A 17,151-nucleotide genomic window follows, 5' to 3' on the forward strand; every position below is an offset into this window, starting at 1 on the left:
GCATGCTACTTTCACTTATAAATGTCTTAATTAACACACTGAAGTATTAGATTAATGCTGTCTATATTAAAGAAAAAATTAATGACATTTCTGGAATGAGTTTGACTTCACTTTGTGCAGAGATCTGGGGCCTAATTCACAAAGCTCTCTTAGACAACAAAGTATCCTCTTTGCAAGTCTTTTAGCACTGCACTGCGAGATCGCAAAGTTGCGAGAGTTTAGTGAATTAGGCCCCTGATATTTTAATTACGATAAGGCCTCATAAAAAAATATGTATGTTTCCAGTTTCCCGATCTACTGTAATTTTATGTAGCAACCCTGAAATTGTTTAAACCATGATCCCTGCAAACTAGATTCGGAAAAACTTGGCCAATTATAGTTTCTCGGTTTTATTTGAATTTTTTTTTTTTTAACGATTTTTTTAAGTATGAAACACACATATTTTTTAAATTATGGTAATGGTTTTGTTGTTCCAATTCATCTTACAGTGTGCAGGCAATTTGTGGAATAGATTTCATACAGATCAGGATTCTTTTGGATAATATTTAAGTTTTTCTGGTATGAACAATAATGAATATAATAAAATTTAAAAACCCAAATCTGTATTTTCCTGAGTCCACTTTTTTGTACTTATTTTTTATACAAGTACATTGTACTTGAAAACGATCATGCAAAATAGAATGATAATTCAAAGAATTATTAGGTAACAAGTTTTTGTTTGTTTTTCTGTATGTGTTGTTGTTTCTTAAGATCAGTTACAAACAAGAGATTTTATTTATTTATTTTGTTTGTTTTGAACCTTCTAGTTTCAAGAGTTTACAAGATAGTTTATAAGCTTAGTGTCTTAGTACGTAAATGTTTGAACACAAATGATACAGTGACAAGTCTATGTGATTTTTATAATGTAAATGTTTGAACACAAATGATACAGTGACAAGTCTATGTGATTTTTATTATGTAAATGTTTGAACACAAATGACATGGTGACAAGTGAAAAGTTTATGTGATTTTTGTAATGTAAATGTTTGAACACGAATGACAAAGTGACAAGTGAGAAGTCTATGCCTCCCCCCCCCCCCCCCGCCCTCCACCACCCCCCATGTCTCTGCTTACCTCTGACAACGACCTGGACAGAAGGCGACGCCTCCCCGGTACCGATACGACTCGTCGGTATACAGCTGTAGCTACCACTATCAGACTCGCGTACGTCAGACAGGAACAGCGTGCCGTTACCCAGCACCTCGATACGGCTCGTGTTTGCCAGGTTCCGACTGTCCTTTATCCACAGGGTGCTGGTCACCGGAGGGTTGGCGTCCACGTGGCATTCGATGCGCCCCGTCAACCCTCTTGCCCACGTCAATGTGCTGGGCATGTCGACAACTGTCGGCTTATCTGGAATAAAAGATATTAATATATCAACTGTCCTTTATACACAGGGTGCTGGTTACTACAGGGTTAGTGTCCACATAGCAGTACATGCACCCTATCAATACCCTCTGGCCCACATCAATGTGCTGGGCATGTCGACAACCTTCGGCTTATCTGGGATAAAATATATTAATATATCAACTGTCCTTTATACACAGGGTGCTGGTTACTAGAGGTTGGCATCCACACGGCAGTCGATGTGCCCCATCAACCCTCTGGCCAACGTCAATGTGCTGGGCATGTCGACAACCTTCGGCTTATCTGGAATAAAAATATTAATATATTGACTGAACTGGACTGGGTGGGTGGAATGGGTTGGTGATAGATGGGTGGTGGGTGTTTTTGTGATGGATGGATAAATGGATGGGTAGATATGTGGGTGGACAGACAGACGGATGGACATATGGAAAGATGGACAGAAAGATATGGATGGGCACAAATATGGATGAATAGATGGATACATGGATGGATGGATGGATGGATGAATAGATGGATGGATGGATGGATGGATGAATAGATGGATGGATGGATGGATGGATGGATGGATGGATGGATGGATGGGCAGAAATATGGATGGATACATGGATGGATGGATGGATGGATGGATGGATGGATGGATGGATGGATGAATACATGGATGGATGGATACATGAATGGATGGATGGATGGATAACCAAATAAAAATGTAAAACCATGTAAAAAGATCAACCTTGACCTACTTACATGTGACACTGACAAAAAAGGCACTTGTAAAATGTTGACCTTGACCTATTTATATGTGACATTGATAAAAAGGTACCCAGTATATGTAAAGTATTGACCTTGACCTACTTACACATGATATTAAGAAACATTGACCTCATTTTTCCTGTACCCATTGCTAGGAAAACTGATAAAAAAGTTACATGTAAAATATTGACCTTGACCTACTTACATGTGACATTAAGAAAGGCCGACGCCTCGTCTTCCCCGTAGCCATTGCTAGGGCGACACATGTACCAGGCCATGTCGTCCTTGATAACCGTGGTGATGCGCAGACTCCCGTCCGACTGGATCAGAATCCGGCCAACCTCGAACCCTTTCAGTTTCCTCACGTCCAAGCCCTTCTTGAACCAGTGGTACGTGATGTTGCTAGGATATGCCAGTGCATTGCACACAATTGTCACAAGCTCTCCTTTCATCGTCGTTATGTTCTGCGGGGAATTCATTATTAGTGGACCTCCTAAAAAACACAAAAATATGAAACATTATTACCTATATGGTTAAAAATATCTTGGTACATATCAAAGTGATACATCCCATTAGAATGTTGAGTGGGTTCTTAACATACGATGACGTCATTCGACTGCCGCACTACAACCTTACCGGAATGTTAATCAAACGAGTTCAGTGATATAAATTGAAATCAACAAAGGGTAATAAATAGGATATTAAACTCGCTACCATTTCCTATCATGTTTATCTCCCTCGTGAAATAATTTATATTGTTACTTGCTAAAGCTTGTGACAATGGAAAATAATTTCACTCAGGACATAAACATGATACAAAATAATTTAATTTAAATGTCTGTAAGCTTTGCAACTTCAAAATATATCAAAAGTATTCTTTTAACCAATCCTACAACTTACACTTGTCTTTTTAATGTGTGATAATGCTGAGCCAGCTAAATTTTATGTCACTAATATGTTAGTTGATTTTGTTTAAACTTATTTTCATGCTTATATTCAATAAAGGTTCAAGCATAACTGTCCTGGGCACACACTTGAGCTATCTGGTCTGTCTCTGCAGGGCAAAGGGTTAGTGTTAGCGAGGCCTTACATCTACCCATTAAACTCGCTCTGGGTGGGAGCCGGTACTGGGGTCTGAACCCAGTACCTACCAGCCATTAGTCCAGTGGCTTAACCACTACGGCCACTGAGACGGTAAATTTTGTATAATGCAGCCCACTGAGATATATTTTATACTATTTTCCTGTCAACTTGTCTTGTATTACATTTGGCACAGAATCAGCGTCTGCCAGGCAGCGTCTTGCAGAGATCAGTTGGTGGATATAAGAGTGGATGTATTTAACCTGGATAAATATGAAGATTAACTCTTTATATCCACACACATTAGCATCATGTTGCCCTTTCAGTGCCACTTGTCGGTATCGCAAGTGAAACGGTTTATCTGGCTACACAAATGCCAACACACAAATGCAGCCATGTTTTAGGAATCAAAAAGATAATCCTACATCTGAAGGTGAATTCAGTTCCCAGGAAATACATCATGTAAGGGCTGTTCCAAAATTGATCATGGGGGGATACTTTTTTCAAAATATACTCATACTTACTAAAAATATATTTTAATTTAAACCAAGTAGCCATAGAGAATATCGACTAGTTTCAAATAGTAATTACACAGGGAGCCTCCCAGCTCCCACATAATATATACTGGTGGAAACAAATACGGGAACAACTGATTTTTCAGACACAATTGAATCCACTACTAGAGTAAGAAGTTTGTTTTGTTTAATGACACCACTAGAGCACATTGATTTATTAATCATCGGCTATTGGATGTCAAACATTTTGTAATTTTTACATATAGTCTTAAGAGAGAAAACCAGCCACATTTTTTTTCATTAATAGCAAGGGATCTTTTATATGCACTATCCCACAGACAGGATAGCACATACCAAGGACTTTGATATACCAGTCGTGGTGTACTGGATGGGATGAGAAATAGCCCAATGGGCCCACCAACAAGGATCGATCCCAAACCAACCATGCATCAAGGAAATGTTTTATTTAACGACACACTCAACAAATTTTATTTACAGTTATATGACGTTAGACATATGGTTAAGGAGCACACAGATATTGAGAGAGGAAACCCGCTGTTGCCACTTCATGGGTTACTCTTTTCGATTAGCAGCAAGGAATCTTTTATATGCACCATCCCACAGACAGAGTAGTACATACCATGGCCTTTGATATACCAGTCGTGGTGCACTGGCTAGAACGAGAAATAGCCCAATGGGATCAATCCCAGTATGGTTATATGACGTTAGACATATGGTTAAGGACCACACAGATATAGAGAGAGGAAACCCGCAGTCACTACTTCATGGGCTACTCTTTTCAATTAGCAGCAAAGGATCTTTTATATGCACCGTTCCACAGACAGAGTAGTACATACCACAGCCTTTGATATACCAGTCAATGGGGATCGATCCTAAACCGACTGCACATATCAAGCAAGCACTTAACCACTGGGCTACGTTCCCCCCCCACCCCCACCCCCACAGTTTAGATTAAAATAACTTGAAATGCATTTTTGAATATGTACAAATTTTTACGGGTTGTTATTAAAATTGCTGTACAAAAAGACCTTGGTGTGCTCAGAACAGACAAAAAGCCTTTCAAACCCAAATTAGTGTAATCTGAAGCCCTCGCTTCGTATAACTGGGCTCAATACATTAACGGGTTTTTTTAATTTTTGTAACAATTTTTAGCCCCACTGTTCATTTCAAATTGCCAAATCTGTCCCTGATTTCCCAGACATCTGTTCCACAGATCGGACAGACATTTTTAATCTCCAAAGATTGCTACAACACCAGAGTGTAGTATGAAGACATCCATTATAACAAGACTGATAGTTTTAAAGATACAAACCACAAACACATGTAGCTCTACAAATAGCACTCACACAACACAAGACGTTTGTCACAAGACGTTTGTATGTGTAAATCATGTGTATACATAAAGCACCATTATACATTCATGGAAATCATCAGACAATCATGGCTACAGATTGTTTAATCTATCTTAGCGCTACCATATTGTAAAACCATAGTAAGTTATGACATCACTACAATTACTCTTTATAGCCTACAATGGTTTTACGATATTGTAGCACTAAGATAGCTTTAAAAAATCTGGGCTCAGTCTAGTAAAATCGGGAGCATGGTTGTTTTACAATATCACAATGCTAAGATAGCTTTAAAAACTATGGGCCTAGTCTAGTAAAATCAGGAGCATGGTTGTTTTACAATATCACAACGTTAAGATAGCTTTAAAAACTATGGGCCCGGTCTTGTAAAATCGGGAGCATGGTTGTTTTACAATATCACAACGTTAAGATAGCTTTAAAAACTATGGGCCCGGTCTAGTAAAATCAGGAGCATGGTTTATTTTACAATATCACAATGCTAAGATAGCCTTAAAAACTATGGGCCCGGTCTTGTAAAATCGGGAGCATGGTTGTTTTACAATATCACAACGTTAAGATAGCTTTAAAAACTATGGGCCCGGTCTTGTAAAATCGGGAGCATGGTTGTTTTACAATATCACAATGCTAAGATAGCCTTAAAAATCTGTGCCCAGACTAGTCAAATCGGGAGCATGATTGTTTTACAATATCACAACGCTAAGATAGCCTTAAAAATCTGTGCCCAGACTAGTCAAATCGGATGCATGATTGTTTTACAATATCACAACATTAAGATAGCTTTAAAAACTACGGGCCTAGTCTAGTAAAATCAGGAGAATTTAAATCAGTGGGTAGAGTGCTCACCCGAGATGCAGGTCACAGAAAAAGTGTTTATTTTTGTTTATGACACCAATAGAGTAAATCCATTAACAAACCATCAGCTATTGGATGTCAAACATTTGGTCATTTAGTAATAGTCCTCAGAGGAAACCTGCTACATTTACCATTTTAGCAGTAAGGGATCTTTTATATAAAATTTCCCTTAGACAGGACAGCACATACCATGACCTTTGATATTCCAGTCATGGGGCACTGGTCATAATGAGAAAAAACGTAACCAGAGAATGGGACCACTGTCTGTACAAAACAGGTATTAGTTGTGAGTGAAAGAGAAGTCCGATTGAACTATTAAAATATGCTCTGATCTGAAGCTGGTAGTGGGGTTTGAACCCAGTACTTACCAGCCTAAGTCCAATAACTTAACCACAACACCACTAAGGCCAATATAAGCAGGGCTTCTAGATTATGGTAGCCCCACTCCCATAGCTAGTGATATTCAATGTTGGGCTAGTAAATATCTATTATTGCAATGCCCGATGGCTAGTGAAATCTTTTGGTCAAATGTTACAGTTAAGTCTGTTGTGTAAATATGAATATCCTGCCCCCAACCCAACCTCCCAATGTTAGTGTGTTTAAGCTCTATCTCTCTGTTCAGGTGACATATCTGATTATTACCATTATTTAGTAAATTTTATTAACTTAAAGTGAAGTAGGGGTAGTGAATTTTTAATCATGGCTAGTAAAGTTTTAAAATTACTGATCCCATGGCTAGTGGATTTTATAAAAATTCTAGAAGCCCTGATGAATGCATGTCCTGTAATAATAATGTCAGTACAAGTGAGAGTTACAGTGTCTGTAACGAACTTGTGTATACCTGCTAGGTGTGGATTTACTTTAACTCTATTGTCAGAATACAGACCACTGTAATAGCTTCATGCTCCAGATAACTCGTCTGGCAAGCCAGCCATATAAATTATAATTAAAGCAAAAAATTGTTATACAGAACAAAAATACAGAGTGGCAGATCTCGGGGATTCCAAGACTACTCTCTGTCTAAAGGACTGCATCAAGTGGGTAAAAATCCCATGCCTCGACTGGGATCCGAACCCAGTACCTACCAGCCTGTTGACCGATGGCCTAACCACGATGCCACCGAGGCCGGTCAACGGATGGATGGATGGATGGGTAGATGGGTAGATGAACAGATGTATGCATGCATCACTGGATGGTTAAATAAACAAATGGATAGATGACTAGTCACAAAGATGGGTGGATGTAAAGTTCATGGATAGATGACTAGTCACAAAGATGGGTGGATGTAAAGTTCATGGATAGATGACTAGTCACAAAGATGGGTGGATGTATAGTTCATGGATAGATGACTAGTCACAAAGATGGGTGGATGTAAAGTTCATGGATAGATGACTAGTCACAAAGATGGGTGGATGTAAAGTTCATGGATAGATGACTAGTCACAAAGATGGGTGGATGTAAAGTTCATGGATAGATGACTAGTCACAAAGATGGGTGGATGTATAGTTCATGGATAGATGACTAGTCACAAAGATGGGTGGATGTAAAGTTCATGGATAGATGACTAGTCACAAAGATGGGTGGATGTAAAGTTCATGGATAGATGACTAGTCACAAAGATGGGTGGATGTAAAGTTCATGGATAGATGACTAGTCACAAAGATGGGTGGATGTATAGTTCATGGATAGATGACTAGTCACAAAGATGGGTGGATGTAAAGTTCATGGATAGATGACTAGTCACAAAGATGGGTGGATGTAAAGTTCATGGATAGATGACTAGTCACAAAGATGGGTGGATGTAAAGTTCATGGATAGATGACTAGTCACAAAGATGGGTGGATGTATAGTTCATGGATAGATGACTAGTCACAAAGATGGGTGGATGTAAAGTTCATGGATAGATGACTAGTCACAAAGATGGGTGGATGTATAGTTCATGGATAGATGACTAGTCACAAAGATGGGTGGATGTAAAGTTCATGGATAGATGACTAGTCACAAAGATGGGTGGATGTAAAGTTCATGGATAGATGACTAGTCACAAAGATGGGTGGATGTAAAGTTCATGGATAGATGACTAGTCACAAAGATGGGTGGATGTAAAGTTCATGGATAGATGACTAGTCACAAAGATGGGTGGATGTAAAGTTCATGGATAGATGACTAGTCACAAAGATGGGTGGATGTAAAGTTCATGGATAGATGACTAGTCACAAAGATGGGTGGATGTAAAGTTCATGGATAGATGACTAGTCACAAAGATGGGTGGATGTAAAGTTCATGGATAGATGACTAGTCACAAAGATGGGTGGATGTAAAGTTCATGGATAGATGACTAGTCACAAAGATGGGTGGATGTAAAGTTCATGGATAGATGACTAGTCACAAAGATGGGTGGATGTATAGTTCATGGATAGATGACTAGTCACAAAGATGGGTGGATGTATAGTTCATGGATAGATGACTAGTCACAAAGATGGGTGGATGTAAAGTTCATGGATAGATGACTAGTCACAAAGATGGGTGGATGTAAAGTTCATGGATAGATGACTAGTCACAAAGATGGGTGGATGTAAAGTTCATGGATAGATGACTAGTCACAAAGATGGGTGGATGTAAAGTTCATGGATAGATGACTAGTCACAAAGATGGGTGGATGTATAGTTCATGGATAGATGACTAGTCACAAAGATGGGTGGATGTAAAGTTCATGGATAGATGACTAGTCACAAAGATGGGTGGATGTAAAGTTCATGGATAGATGACTAGTCACAAAGATGGGTGGATGTAAAGTTCATGGATAGATGACTAGTCACAAAGATGGGTGGATGTATAGTTCATGGATAGATGACTAGTCACAAAGATGGGTGGATGTAAAGTTCATGGATAGATGACTAGTCACAAAGATGGGTGGATGTAAAGTTCATGGATAGATGACTAGTCACAAAGATGGGTGGATGTATAGTTCATGGATAGATGACTAGTCACAAAGATGGGTGGATGTATAGTTCATGGATAGATGACTAGTCACAAAGATGGGTGGATGTAAAGTTCATGGATAGATGACTAGTCACAAAGATGGGTGGATGTAAAGTTCATGGATAGATGACTAGTCACAAAGATGGGTGGATGTAAAGTTCATGGATAGATGACTAGTCACAAAGATGGGTGGATGTATAGTTCATGGATAGATGACTAGTCACAAAGATGGGTGGATGTAAAGTTCATGGATAGATGACTAGTCACAAAGATGGGTGGATGTAAAGTTCATGGATAGATGACTAGTCACAAAGATGGGTGGATGTAAAGTTCATGGATAGATGACTAGTCACAAAGATGGGTGGATGTAAAGTTCATGGATAGATGACTAGTCACAAAGATGGGTGGATGTATAGTTCATGGATAGATGACTAGTCACAAAGATGGGTGGATGTATAGTTCATGGATAGATGACTAGTCACAAAGATGGGTGGATGTAAAGTTCATGGATAGATGACTAGTCACAAAGATGGGTGGATGTAAAGTTCATGGATAGATGACTAGTCACAAAGATGGGTGGATGTAAAGTTCATGGATAGATGACTAGTCACAAAGATGGGTGGATGTAAAGTTCATGGATAGATGACTAGTCACAAAGATGGGTGGATGTAAAGTTCATGGATAGATGACTAGTCACAAAGATGGGTGGATGTATAGTTCATGGATAGATGACTAGTCACAAAGATGGGTGGATGTAAAGTTCATGGATGAGAAATGTACTAAGTTGTCTCTATCATCAAAACATACAGGCATGTTCCCCCCCCCACCCCCCACCCCCAGGTGTAACCTCCGATATATCGCCAGTGACAGAGCCTAGGGGATGGGGTGTTGCTAACTGAGTGAGGGACCTATTAATGTTCTCCTATCCTCGAAATGTTCAGCCATGTATTCCTGGGTACAACCTGTGGCATCGCGTTCATGGATAAACAAACATCTTATACACAGAACACATCCAGACATGCATCAACAGATGAATGGATGAAAGGATGAATGAACAGATTTGGATGAATGATCAATGAAATCACAATAACTAATAAACATTTAACAACACAGGAATGAAAAACAGATTGGCTATTTGAAGTTAGCAGGAGAAATAACCCTAATCAGAATGCACTAATGTATGAACATGCGGTTTTATTCAATTGCTATTCACACCAGGTGGGGGGGGGGGGGGGGGGACCATACAAATACAAGTGGTTTGACATGCATGTGAGCGGGGTAAGCCTGGAGATATGTGACACGTTATGCATGTTAAGATTGGCTTTCAAGCAGTAACAAAACCTCTTAGTGTGCAGATCTAGGTGAAATATGTATGCTGATTCATACCCGGCATGGATCAAACCTGGCGGGATACACGATTTCAATTAAGGCATACAAAAGTCTGAAGTGGAGAGTTCAAGCAGGCTGTGAGAAAGTGCTACAGTGATTTACCTACATGTAATAATAAAAAGTTAAAAGTTTGTTTTGTTTAACGATACCACTAGAGCACATTGATTTTTTTTAATGATTAAATATTTTACTGCCCCCAGAATATAAAATGGCAGTATCAGGGTTGGGGTGCCCTGAGCTCACTGTCTCACAATATTTTTTTTAAAAGGTGTGTGAAGGAGTAGAATGTGCAAAGAAGTTATTTTAGAAATAAATATATCTCAATAATTAAATTTTCTTTGCATCTGTACATTTTACGGAAATCTGATTGGTCCAGAGGTGCTTACTTTTTTTCATTCATATCTCAATGAAAAAAAAAAAATTAAGCCACGCCTACTAACCCCCCCCCCCCCCCCCCCCCCCAACTTTTGTGCAACAAGCCGGATTATTCAGGCAACCATATTTAGATATTTGGAAAAAAAAAAACACATGAAAGCTACAAAAGCAATTTAAAAAACGTATACAATAAATTAATGGAAAATGCTATAGCAGAGTAGACATGTAGATCTACATGTATACACATCTTCGCTAATTATGACATGAGACTCAGTCAGTGGCCAAATTAATCATGTAGGAAACTTCACGCCTGTAACTTACTTGTAAGCGATGTTCTACAGATATTGCCAAAAATTAAACAGTTCCACCGATAGCATAAATGTTAGACACGTTTCCTTCATTCACTTCCATAAAATATAAACTAAACACGAATAGGACAATTCCTTCCAATATAGGCCTAACTAAATGATCCGTTAAAATGCACAGCAGCTAGATGAAATGGCGTCACTTATCAAAATTACATCGTTTACCAAATGACTTCATTTACAAAAAATTACCCGACTCAAACAATAGTGAATGTAAGTTTGCATTCCTACGCGACATAAGTATCAATGAAGTTTACACGAACAATACTACAAATAAAGCTGAACAAAATAAATTCAGTTAAAGTTATTGTTAAAGTATGCATATAAATTTAATTATAAGATTTGACTACAATTGTTTTTTGGTTCATGCAAGTATAAACCGAAAAAAATAAGTGCCCACTTTTGTATGACCCTACTAGCAATTCATAGTGGGTTTCTTCCCATAGAGTGATTATTTTGTATGACCCTACTAGCAATTCATAGTGGGTTTCTTCCCACAGAGTGATTATTTTGTATGACCCTACTAGCAATTCATAGTGGGTTTCTTCCCACAGAGTGATTATTTTGTATGACCCTACTAGCAATTCATAGTGGGTTTCTTCCCACAGAGTGATTATTTTGTATGACCCTACTAGCAATTCATAGTGGGTTTCTTCCCATAGAGTGATTATTTTGTATGACCCTACTAGCAATTCACAGTGGGTTTCTTCCCATAGAGTGATTATTTTGTATGACCCTACTAGCAATTCATAGTGGGTTTCTTCCCATAGAGTGATTATTTTGTATGACCCTACTAGCAATTCACAGTGGGTTTCTTCCCATAGAGTGCTCCCAAGTGTGATCATTGCTGTACCACTGAGGTATATCTCACCCCTGATTCTCAGTGGAGTATTTTTTAGTAGATCAAAGGCTGTGGTATATGTGCTGAGTTGTCAGTGCAAAATTATATATAACAATAACACCTTGCTTTTAGTACAAAGTAGAACTATATAGTACATGACCTAACAATATAGCTGGATGAATAATAAACAATATAAATTCAGATTTATAAAAATAAAAGGGTAAATATTACTTTATTTTCAAAATAGGGGTGGTACATAGCCCAGTGATAAAGTGCACATCTGATGCACGGTCAGTCTAGGATCGATCCCTGTTGGTGGGCCCATTGAGCTATTTCTTATTCCAGCCAGTGCACCACAACAAGTGTATCAAGTGTATGTGCTATCCTGTCTGTGGGATGGTACATTAAAATATCCCTTGCTACCAATGGGAAAATGTAGTGGGTTTCTTCTCTATGATTGTGTCAAACTTGCCAAATGTTTGACATCCAATAGCTGATGATTAATAAATTAATGTTGCTCCAGTGGTGTCGTTAAATAAAACACACTTTGTAGGGCAAGACTTCCGAACGTTCCAGCATTCAGTTCATTCAGGCTTACTACCGCTTACACATGTAGGTTTAGGGTTAGGTTTAGTGGTAGTATTAGCATGCATGCTGGAACGTTCGCAAGTCTTACCCTTTGTTTTTATTTTCAAAATACTATAGACCTATCAAAATACAACTCTTGTTAAAAAGGAAAAAAAAAATTCTTAATTGTTGCATTACAATTTAATATATTTTGTGACCCTAAAACTTCCATTCAAGGTTAGGAAAAACCCTACTATCGGTGTCCCCTATTTTAAATGCACGTACAAGTGGGTTCTTAAGATTAATCTCTAAGGAACACAAAACACAGGAAATGTTAAAGTGGAGGTCGACAGGATATTCTGTGTGAGATAACCTTCGTACTGTATGGGCCAACACCATGTAAAAATCTGCACCTTAGCTTTACCCTCTACCTGCAGGAAGTTGTATCGGTGCTCTATAGTGCTGACAGGAAATTACAAACACAGAAAGCACTCAATGGAGGCCAAAGGTGACATTTTGCTTTTAGATATGGAATTGGATCAATACAGAGGGGGAAAATATTAGTTTTAAAACACCCAAGCACATTTTAAACCTGGAACCCGTCGATGTTATACTCTGTACAGCAAATTAATTTGTATATATGCACTTTGCTAGACAGGACAGCACATACCACAGCATTTGATATACCAGTTATGGGGCACTGGTTTTGATGGGAACAAATTGAGAGCGATCAATTCCATTTAAACACTAACAGCAGGCCACATTTACTTCCAATGTTCAAATTGAGAGCGATCAATTCCATTTAAACACTAACAGCAGGCCACATTTACTTCCAATGTTCAAATTGAGAGCGATAATTCCATTTAAACACTAACAGCAGGCCACATTTACTTCCAATTTTCAAACTGAGAGCGATCAATTCCATTTAAACACTAACAGCAGGCCACATTTACTTCCAATGTTCAAATTGAGAGCGATCAATTCCATTTAAACACTAACAGCAGGCCACATTTACTTCCAATGTTCAAATTGAGAGCGATCAATTCCATTTAAACACTAACAGCAGGCCACATTTACTTCCAATGTTCAAATTGAGAGCGATCAATTCCATTTAAACACTAACAGCAGGCCACATTTACTTCCAATGTTCAAATTGAGAGCGATCAATTCCATTTAAACACTAACAGCAGGCCACATTTACTTCCAATGTTCAAATTGAGAGCGATCAATTCCATTTAAACACTAACAGCAGGCCACATTTACTTCCAATGTTCAAATTGAGAGCGATCAATTCCATTTAAACACTAACAGCAGGCCACATTTACTTCCAATGTTCAAATTGAGAGCGATCAATTCCATTTAAACACTAACAGCAGGCCACATTTACTTCCAATGTTCAAATTGAGAGCGATCAATTCCATTTAAACACTAACAGCAGGCCACATTTACTTCCAATGTTCAAATTGAGAGCGATCAATTCCATTTAAACACTAACAGCAGGCCACATTTACTTCCAATGTTCAAATTGAGAGCGATCAATTCCATTTAAACACTAACAGCAGGCCACATTTACTTCCAATGTTCAAATTGAGAGCGATCAATTCCATTTAAACACTAACAGCAGGCCACATTTACTTCCAATGTTCAAATTGAGAGCGATCAATTCCATTTAAACACTAACAGCAGGCCACATTTACTTCCAATGTTCAGCCCTGCAAGGCCAGCTATCTGTAGTTGACTAAACCAAGGAAGGATGAAACATTTTACATTATTTCATGGGATATCTGTTTTAATTGTCAGCAAGGCATCTTGCATCATCCCACAGACAAGATAGTACATACCACTGCCTTTGTTACACCAGTTCTGTAGCACTAGTTGGAATGTGAAACACCGTAGCCCAGTAGCAGGTATTGATTTTAGATGGATTGGCCTACATCCTGCCTTAGTGCTTTGGTGGTTTGAAGGAAGGAAGTGTTTTATTTAACGACACACTCAACACATTTTATTTACGGTTATATGGCATCCTACATATGATTAAGGACCACACAGATACTGCGAGAGGAAACCCGCTGTCACCACTTCATGGGCTACTCTTTTTGATCTTTTATATGCACCATTCCACAGACAGGATAGTACATACCACTGCCTTTGTTACACCAGTTGTGGAGCACTGGCTGGAATGAGAAATACCCCAATGGGTCCACCGACGGGTATCGATCATAGACTGACCGTGCATCAAGCGAATGCTTTACCACTGGGCTACATCCCGTCCCTTTCTTTCTTGGTGGTTTGTGTCCAGTATCTGTGAATCAGGAAACAAAACACTGCATGTGCTAGATCAATAAACAAGCTCCACAAGACAACACAGATTGTAAACACCACCACAGGGAGCTCATAAACAAACATTAGGGACCCCGGAGAGACCCCTAAAATAGCAGGAACTTTAAGTGTATGCAGTCTGCCCTGTGGTAATAAAACTTTATGGCTGTCTGTCTTTATAGGGTTGTAAACTGAAGTAGCACTGGTCAACAATATATTTACAGGTATTTTTGAATAATAGATATTAACGTCACTAAAATATGACCGGCTGTTATTTTTCTTGAAAACAGCAGGGCAAGAGAAATATGTTCTGTTAAGAAGAAATATGGCCTGCTGGAAATATAGGATAGTATGTGATGAAGGAATGTCCATCGAGGGCAAGCAATCGCAGTCTCTTGCTGGAAATATAGAACAGTATGGGATGAAGGAATGTCCATCGAGGGCGAGCAATCGCAGTCTCTTGCTGGAAATATAGAACAGTATGGGATGAAGGAATCGAGGGCGAGCAATCAAAGTCTCTTGCTGGAAATATAGAACAGTATGGGATGAAGGAATGTCCATCGAGGGCGAGCAATCGCAGTCTCTTGCTGGAAATATAGAACAGTATGGGATGAAGGAATGTCCATCGAGGGCGAGCAATCGCAGTCTCTTGCTGGAAATATAGAACAGTATGGGATGAAGGAATGTCCATCGAGGGCAAGCAATCGCAGTCTCTTGCTGGAAATATAGAACAGTATGGGATGAAGGAATGTCCATCGAGGGCGAGCAATCGCAGTCTCTTGCTGGAAATATAGAACAGTATGGGATGAAGGAATGTCCATCGAGGGCAAGCAATCGCAGTCTCTTGCTGGAAATATAGAACAGTATGGGATGAAGGAATGTCCATCGAGGGCAAGCAATCGCAGTCTCTTGCTGGAGTACAGAGCTTGACCTTAGCAGTAGCCCGGAGTGTTTTGGCTACCAGTTTCTCCCTCGGCCTACCAGATATCTAAACCTGGTAGTCCGCTGCGCTACTAGCTTTTGTACATCCAGTTACTCCACAATCAATAAGACATTTAAACATCTAAAAAAACTACAACCTAAAACAACATGTTTAAATAAAAATAAATGATTTTTCTTTCATCTCTCTCTCTATCTTTTTTAATTTATTAAAATTATGGGGCTACCAATTTTTACTGAGGGCTTCCAGATTTTATGACCTGGTAGCCCCCTGGGCTACCATTAACAAATATTAAGGTTGAGGCCTGGAGTGGTTTTTGTATCTACGGTCAATGACAGTCACTTTTCGCACCCTTGTTTTGGCTTCATACACAATAAATATAACACATGTATGCAAATGTATTTTTTTCTTATATATTTGACAAAAGGTACTTTTTTTTATATCTTTCATCTTTTAAAACTTAAACTTAATATTTTGTTCAGAATTATGAAAAATAAAAACATACCGACCTGAAAACAGTATTGTCTGCTTGTTATAGAATTTTGACAGGGTCAAAGTTAGTAGACCAGTTTTTAGTTTAATATGGCGAAGCATTGTAATAATACAGCTAATTTTGAATTTGAATGACGTCAGAATGCCAATGACATCACTTTGCATTTCCTTACAATAACAATAAAATGAATGATGTTTCCGTTTTAAGAATGCTGGAAAAATTCCAATGAGAAATTGCTAGTGAAATGTTTTTGTTTAAACATTACTATATATATAATGCACCTGAATGTGTTTGAAGAAAATCTTGTGATTAAAAAATTGTACCTTTTACAAAATATGGATTTCAAGTGGAATTACTGCCGGATACATGCCATTGGTGTGTTCTTGGTTGTTCTAACCCTAAAATGATTTTCTCTGTAAGTGCTCCACGACTGATATATCAAGAAAGAAATGTTTTATTTAACGACGCAATCAACACATTTGATTTACAGTTATATGGCGTCTGACATATGGTTAAGGACCACACAGATTTTTGAGAGGAAACCCGCTGTCGCCACTTCATGGGCTACTCTTTTCGATTAGCATCAAGGGATTTTTTACATGCACCATCTCACAAATAGAGTTGTACATACCACAGCCGTGATGCACTGGATGGAACGAGAAATAGCCCAAAGGGCTCACCGACAGTGATTGATCCCACACCGACCGCGCATCATGTGAGTGTTGTACCACTGGGCTACATCCCTCCCCCTATTAATGACAAACTACACATCCTAGCTACATGCAAATCCAAAGGTATTTATAACCAGAATGCCTCGACTGGGATCCGAACCCAGTACCTACCAGCCTGTAGACCGATGGCCTACCACAACGCCACCGAGGCCGG

The 17,151-nt window shown here is 38.8% G+C and overlaps 1 protein-coding gene across 1 annotated transcript in view; it reads right to left on the reverse strand.

The window, feature by feature from the left end:
• The window catches only part of LOC121386106, a 170,565-nt gene that overhangs the window by 39,994 nt on the left and 113,420 nt on the right, over positions 1–17,151 (reverse strand). The window contains exons 4-5 of the mRNA XM_041516903.1: positions 2,363–2,650; positions 1,114–1,392 (exon numbers count right to left, since the gene is read on the reverse strand). Coding sequence (XP_041372837.1) covers positions 1,114–1,392; positions 2,363–2,650 — 567 coding nt within the window. The remainder of the gene's footprint in view (positions 1–1,113; positions 1,393–2,362; positions 2,651–17,151) is intronic.

Source organism: Gigantopelta aegis, chromosome 12 (genome assembly GCF_016097555.1).
Source record: "Gigantopelta aegis isolate Gae_Host chromosome 12, Gae_host_genome, whole genome shotgun sequence".
Lineage (NCBI taxonomy): Eukaryota > Metazoa > Mollusca > Gastropoda > Neomphalida > Peltospiridae > Gigantopelta > Gigantopelta aegis.